Below are 7,582 nucleotides of genomic sequence, written 5' to 3' on the forward strand. Positions count from 1 at the left end.
GTAGTTTTTAGTTTTTGTTTACTTTTGCCAGTTTGCCAGTTCGTTTTTGGAACTTTGCAAAGCAGTGTCGTGTCGTCTGTTTAGGTCTGGGGAAACGCCAATGAAAAGAGCCGAAGAATCCCCGAGCGTTTCTATTGGGTTTGCTTTTGATTTAATTATCCACGTATAACCTGCTTCCTGCAACTATGGTAACCTGGAATTTATTGCATGGGGAACATGAGATTTATTTCCCAGGTGTTTGTGAATGAAAACTCGTGAAAATGATGACAAGGACCTATGTCGAGATTGAAGTTGATTCCAGTTGATTGGATGTTTCTGTCTGCATCTCTAGCTAAAGTTGGATTCACTTTGTACATGATATGTCAGTGAGAGAACCTTGAGAGACACAGAAGAGAGAGGACGTGTGTTGTTGTGAGATCCACTAACTGACAAGATGTAGTCAACTTTGTATTGTGGCTTGTGCCACCCGGCTTCGGTCGGGTAGGCGAAGGTGAGGAGGGAAGCGAACACAGGAATAAAGTATGCCATGCCAGTATTCTGCTGTTGTCACAATGTCATCTGTTGTGTCCGTGAGTGAAAGTCCAGTGAGTCCGTAACACATCAGAGAAACAAAACATCAGTTTTCCCGAACCTTTCACAACATAACACGTATCAGTAATGGCAACGAGAGTTCCATGTCTTTTGTGAAAATGAGGGTAGTCCTAATTATAAATAGGACCTTGAATACTGAGAAGTGTCGACAAAAAGCCGACCAGCAAAAACCCAATTATTTCTTTGCTGTTTCTTGGCAGCGGCCTTATTGGGCCTTGGTGGGCTTGGTGGCCTTCTTGGCAGGAGACTTTGCTTTCTTAGGCTTGGCAGCCTTCTTGGCAGGAGACTTGGCCTTCTTGGGCTTGGCAGCCTTCTTGGCGGGAGACTTGGCAGCCTTCTTAGCAGGAGACTTGGCAGCCTTCTTAGCAGCGGGCTTCTTGACGACCTGAGGCTTCTTTGCCTTAGCGGGCTTCTTGGCGGCGACCTTCTTTTCGCCCAGACGGAAGGATCCAGCTGCTCCGGTTCCCTTAACCTGCTTGAGAGTACCAGCCTTGACGCCAGCCTTCAGACCGGTCTTGACACGGGCGTTGATCACCTCGTTGCCGACCTTGTAGTTGGCCATGATGTACTTGAGGATGGCCTGACCAGAGGAACCACCACGCTCCTTCAGGGCGCCGACAGCGGCAGCGATCATAGCGATGTACTTGGGATGGTCTGCGGGTTTTGCTTGCTTCCTGGCCTTGGCGGCCTTCTTGGCGGGGCTCTTGGCCGGAGCGGCAGCGGCGACGTCAGACATGATGATGATAGAGAAGTAGCGGTGAACTGAAATGCGGAGCGGTGTATTGACTAGCGAGCGACCTGAGCGAATGGTACCAAAATTGCATCCCCGAGAGAGAGAGAGAAAATGTAAGTTTTACGCCCTCACGGCAAAGCCATTAGGGGCATGTTACACGGGAAAACCCGGCTTTGTATGAAAATAAAAAAATAAAAATGCAGGGGGGGGGGGGGGTTGTAGACAGCTGGCTGCCGGCTGCTAGAGGAGACCTGAAATGGGCTAGGGACCGGGTTGGGTCGTCTTGGGTCAGTGCTGAAATGGTTACTTTATTGGCTGTTGGCCGAACGGACACCCGAGCTTCATATGCATCCCCCCCCCCCCCCCCCCCCCCCCCTTATTTATAGACAACGCGCGGGCTGCATTGAAAGCGGCACACAGCCGCAGCTGAATCGCCCCTCGCACGGCCTCCTCGAGCCTATTTTGTGTTTGTTGACACTTGTTTTCTTGCTCGCGCTACTCACCAGAGCATCAAATCATATAAACATTGCATATGTCCAGAAACTCCTGATAACAACCTTTAATTTGATATAATTTTTGAGTCCGAATTCGCTCTCTGCGCAGAGAAATCAGCAAAAAACGTCTCATCACTCAACCCTCAGAAACAACTTCATGACACTAAATCGTTCCAAAATACACAAAATCCGCAGGTTAATGATTATAAAATATGTTCATAAAATAAAATGACGTTTAGTTTACCCACTCATATAATTTTATTCCTTTGATCGCATAATTTTAAGTCCGTATGATAAGCTTTCTGACCTGACTAAAATAAAACACAAATCTCATCCTCGGCGGTTTTGAGCCGATTTCCTCTTTATTCTTACTATTTTTTCAGTTTCCATTTTCTTCGCTTTACGTGAGGATATTGCATTAAAAATGAACTGTGATATGAAAATGAATACGTCCCTTTCAAGTACATCAATTTAAAATGTACTTGTTGAAATAAAAGCTTGTTTTACAACGATCAAAATATTGCTGCTTTTCTCTCGCAACGATCCATTTTCCCTCGAATCTTTGTGATCCAGGATTACAAAATATTTTCCCTTCTACAGCATAATCATCGAACATTTGTATATCCATTAAAGAACAAAACACATTGAGAATTTGATGTTCATTCTAAATCACTGGTTATTTCGGGTATAGAAAATACGTGATCTTGTGAAGAAGGTTTGTTTTTTGGCTATGGTAACCGGAATTTGACTAAATAGTGTTTGGGAAAACGGCGTGAACAATTCTGGTCAAATTGCTCGGATCTTTTACAACGGATGTTTGGTACTTAAACATTTTCCTTCAGATATAGTATGGTGGTCTGCGTGTATTTAATAGTACATTTACTTTCAGGGAATAGGTTAAAAAGGGGCAAATTGCGAAAAATATTTGGTGTTTGGTTCGAATGCAAAATGGCGATCAGGATTTTCAACGTCAACATTTCTGGCGCGTCCAGGCTATACTTAATCTATTTTCACGGACCCTTCAAGATTCAAACTTATTATTGGCATATACATGTACATGGACAATTCTTAAAGGCACAGTAAGCCTCCCGTAAACCATCACAGATACTGTCAGGCTTTTACACACAGTACAAACACCCTTCCATTTGAACACTCACCAAACGGGAACATCCTAGGTGCCCTCCGTAAAGAGCGAGCAATTTTCAAAGAATTTATTTTTGCGTGGTTTATCTTACCCTTGAGCCATCGTGAACCCGTGTGATCAAGTTTCCCTTTTTCACAATGTAGTCGTCAGTTAGTAATTTGAATGCGACTCGCTGTGAGCTTATCTGCAATAGCACGTTATTGAGTACCTCTGACTATGCACGAAACAAACGGCTGTGGTTCACAAGAACTCTAGCGATGGCTTTTGACTGTTCCGAGGAACTGGCGATAGGTACATGTATAAACCGTCGTCTGCTACGAGAACCACGACCTTGCGTGACCCTGCTTCCGGGCTTTTCTTTTTTCAAACTTTCAAAACTTCGAATTGTACTGATCTTGTCTTGATGAAAAAAGAATTCTTTTATGATTTAAGAATGTTTGTGTAACAAGCTGTCAAGTTATTATTTAGATTTTAAAAGTTAGGTCTAGCGCCAAAACGCACCACGGTCCGATTGTCTCTGACACTCTCTCCGCAAAATTAATTCTTTGAAAATTGCTCGCTCTTTACGTAGGGCACCTAGAATGTTCCCGTTTGGTGAGCGTTCAAATGGAAGGGTGTTTGTACTGTGTGTAAAAGCCTGACAGTATCTGTATCTTAAGACAAAGAAAGAATTGGTGGGACTGGGATATACCCTAATGATAGGAAGTGGAACGGACACGCACCACGGCGGCCGTTTATAGCTGTCAGAATTTGTATTTTCTGAATATGTGCTTAGGGCACCAATATATAGCACTTAGCAGATATTATAAACACAAGATATCCGCTTGTGTGTGTTAAATTAGGCAAAATAATTCATTGGATGTGTTTGCTTTGATAAAATCAGCCGGAGGTAAAAGTCCGGTGACTGCGTCGAAAATATAGGTCACTGCATGTGTGTGTTGTGGTGTAGGCAGCGATGGACGTGGCATTTAAAAAAAACCATTTTTTTTTTATCCTATTGGGGTATTTATTTTCAATTCTTTCGGCACAGTTTGCTGTCAAATCATACTGGTTTTGATTGCTATCAGGTGTCATCCATTCGATCGTTGCTCATGATTTGTCAGTCTTTCGTCACAGTGCCAGTCCCTCTTTCTGTCCGTTATTTCCGTTAACACTTTCTCTTACTGAACTAAGAAAGTTCTCGTCGCGATATAACCTTCGTGGTTGAAAACGACGTTAAACACCAAATAAAGAAAGAAAGAACTAAGAAAGTTTTCTGGATCAAACTCGGTATTCATATCAACAATTATGAGAGGAAATCCTTAGAGCATCATGCTGAAGTGTTCCCCGACAGTTTTCATTGAGAAAATATGTCCTTCTTTCAAACGTTCAACAGTGCTTTAAAAAGGTTCATTACACACACACACACACACACACACACACACACTAAAACGCAGCGTCGTTTATCAGGCTTTACGATCGATCGCATTGACATTGGCATTGACTAAACACACGTTCGACTTGGATGTTACCAAGTGGAAAATAATTGCGGTACATGTATTAATTTTCACGCCGGTACCTCCGCTGCACACCAAAAATAGCCGGGGCCCCTTGCTGTGCACCGGGGCCGAGCCACGTGAGGTGAGTTTCTGCACTAAATCTTCTCTGTTTTCTCCAAAATGACATATCATCACGTAACTGGCGTTTGTACTTCGACCTAAGGTGTTATAGCATCCCATCATCGATTTTATTCTTTCCCTCGATTCAATTGTGAACTCTGAGCTTCGATTGTTTATGCTTTTTAAGTGAATTATGTGTAAATATTGACTTTCCACAATTATTACGGAAAATCAAGCTTATCAAACAAGCTGCAGAGAATTGGAATGTAATTATTGGTTATTTGTTGACATCTGGCTCAAGTGGTGTCCACTAACTTCACGCGGTTGAATCATATTTCTTGAATCTCTACTGTCACTGAACGATTTTGTTGCTGCGCACCGGGGCCATGTCTCTATTGTGAGGGCTGAGCACCGGGGCCATGTCTCTATTGTGAGGGCTGAGCACCGGGGCACTTATGTGCTGCGCACCGGGGCCAGTGATGTATGTGTAAATTCGGACCTTCCACAGTTATTACGGAAAATCAAGCTTATCAAACAAGCTGCAGAGAATTGGAATATAATTATTGGTTATTTGTTGACATATGGCTCAAGTGGTGTAATATAAATTCATGCGGTTGAGTCATATTTCTTGAATCTCTAGCGTCATTGAACGATTTTGTTGCTGCGCACCGGGCTATGTCTCTGTTTTGAGGGCTGTATACTGACCTGGGCACTAATTTGCTGCGCATATGGGCCAGTACTACCGTGAGGGAATAATTTATAAAGTATTGTCTGTCTCAGATCTATACACACACACATACACACACACACACACACACACACACACACACACACACACACACACACACACACACACACACACACAAAAGGTATAATAACGCTGACGTTCGGTCGTTTTTAAAAATGGGTTTGTTCTGCTTTGCAGGTGAACAAATGGATCAGTTTAGATGTTACTACTGCAAATTCAAATTTCGAGAGTTCAGGACGTTATTTGACACATTGTCGATGTGCATTCGAATGAACCATTGAAGATTCGTTTTTTGTCGCTGAATGAAGTGACTGGAAAGAGTACCTATTTCAGAAAAGACTTTGGCGTTCTTCCATTTATTCAATAAAAATCAGAAATAAAGAAATCCGCAGAAATCCACCCAAATTCGGATCAACGTAGGCCTCCTAAAGTTTGGCAACTTCTGTCCCCAACTGTAGCCATAGTTTGGCAACAAAGGATCCTTCTTTATCGGGAAGAAAATTTCTCAAGACGATCTCAGTATTCGTTCGTGGGATAAGCTTACCTCCAACTTCGCTGGGAATAAACCTGCGGGCACCTTTACCTGCCCGCGCATGTGTATTGCAAACAATGAGAACAAGAACTACAAGAACTCTCAGCTGGAAGAAAATGTTCCATTTTTATGTACTGTTTTAATGGACAATAAAGTGCTATTATTGTTATTGTTATTGAACTACGAGAAGAGTAGACGATGTTCTCAATAAAGCAATAGATGATTGCCACATACTGGGGAAGGGCTTATAGGTGGCTTCTTGATTGCATAATAACCGTCCTCAGGGGCGGACCTAGGGGGGGGTTCCTGGGTGCCCGGAACCCCCCCCCCCCATCCGTTTTTTTTGTGTATTTTTTTTTGTAAGTAAAAGCGCTTGTGCTTTCCTTCCTTCCAAATGCAACATGCTTGAAACTGACGAGAAACTCAAAGGCTAACCCCCCTCCGAATTATTTTTGAAATGATTAGTTATACTGAAATAGTAGTTCATATAAAATAGCACATTGCCTTCTCAAAGTCAAAGGTGCACATATTTGTACACGCATATTTACTGAATAGATACCTTGTTATCTTCCAGGAGAGGCCTCCGATTGACCTAAAAAAATAAAATTCCTTCAGCATCTGGGGGGCTTCACCCCCCAGACCCCCCACCAGGGCTTTGCCCCTGGACCCCACCGGGGCCTGAGCGGCCCCTGGACCCCTGCTCCAATTTGGAACCCCCCCCCCCTTATTCACAACTAGGTCCGCCCCTGGTCCTCTTCAAGCATGTTCAAATATTTATATTTTATTGACAGTCGTGCTTGAAGAGGGCTGTCATTATTCAATCAATTTTGTAAGGGACAGGCCTATAGACCTTGCGGAACCAAGGTCCCTGCAGGTAACAATGTGAAGAAAAACTGAATAGCTAGCAGACGACAGCTAATGTTGTGTCCCCTCGGGACAAGCTGACAAACTGGATCTGGATCTGGATAGGTTACGTTGCAGGAGCCAGTGGTGGCTATCGTCGCAACGGGTGAGAGAGCGCAGCATAAAAGGTGTTAAAATGTTTAAAAGTCTTGCTATACATGCCCTTCCAGGTTGGTGATGTCAACCGATGGAATATGGGCAGTGTTAAAATCTGGATAAAAACACCGAGTTTCGTAAAGCCTTTGCTTAGCCTGAGTAGACTCTCCACAACTCTATTCTGTTTTGGAACTCTCTACCCTGCATGTGCTTTATGGTCTATTTGTCAATGGTATCTTTGTGTGTGCGCGTGCGTGCGTGCGTGTGTGTGTGTGTATGTGTGTGTGTGTGTGTACTTTTAACATTGTACGCTAAGTTTTGCTTAGTGCTTGGGATCTTGGTGTTATGTCTCAGTTAAATGTATGCTTTGTATGCTTGTTGATTTGTGCTAGTTTATTCTATAATTAATTTGTAAAGCGCCTGGAGCCAATTGATGGGACTCGCGCTATAGAAAAGTTATTTATTATTATTATTATTATTATTATTATTATTATTATTATTATGTGAATGCGCTGGCAGTTGCTGAGGGCGCCACAGGGTCTTTCAGGTGGTTCCACTCAGCTGGCGTCCTAACAAAAAATGAGTTCCTGTACGATTCCGATCTACTGTCTGGAATTTTGAAGGGCCTCGAGTTGTTATAGGCTTGTTTTTCAACTGGATTATCTGATGTACACCCGTGGAACTTTGTTGGTCTGATTTTCCGCTTGTTCTTGTCCGCGGGGGTGAGAAAACTTTCTGGGGGT

General features: G+C 43.2%; 1 protein-coding gene across 1 annotated transcript; it reads right to left on the reverse strand.

Annotated features, from left to right (window-relative positions):
* Window positions 1-613: 613 nt before the first annotated feature.
* On the reverse strand, window positions 614-1,657 carry LOC138949105 (histone H1-delta-like). Its single transcript, XM_070320853.1, has one exon. It carries the CDS (start codon window positions 1,325-1,327, stop codon window positions 797-799), a length of 531 nt encoding a protein of 176 aa, XP_070176954.1. The 5' UTR covers window positions 1,328-1,657; the 3' UTR covers window positions 614-796.
* Between the last annotated feature and the right edge of the window lie 5,925 nt (window positions 1,658-7,582).

This window comes from Littorina saxatilis, linkage group LG15 (assembly GCF_037325665.1).
Source record: "Littorina saxatilis isolate snail1 linkage group LG15, US_GU_Lsax_2.0, whole genome shotgun sequence".
In the NCBI taxonomy this organism is placed as follows: Eukaryota; Metazoa; Mollusca; class Gastropoda; order Littorinimorpha; family Littorinidae; genus Littorina; species Littorina saxatilis.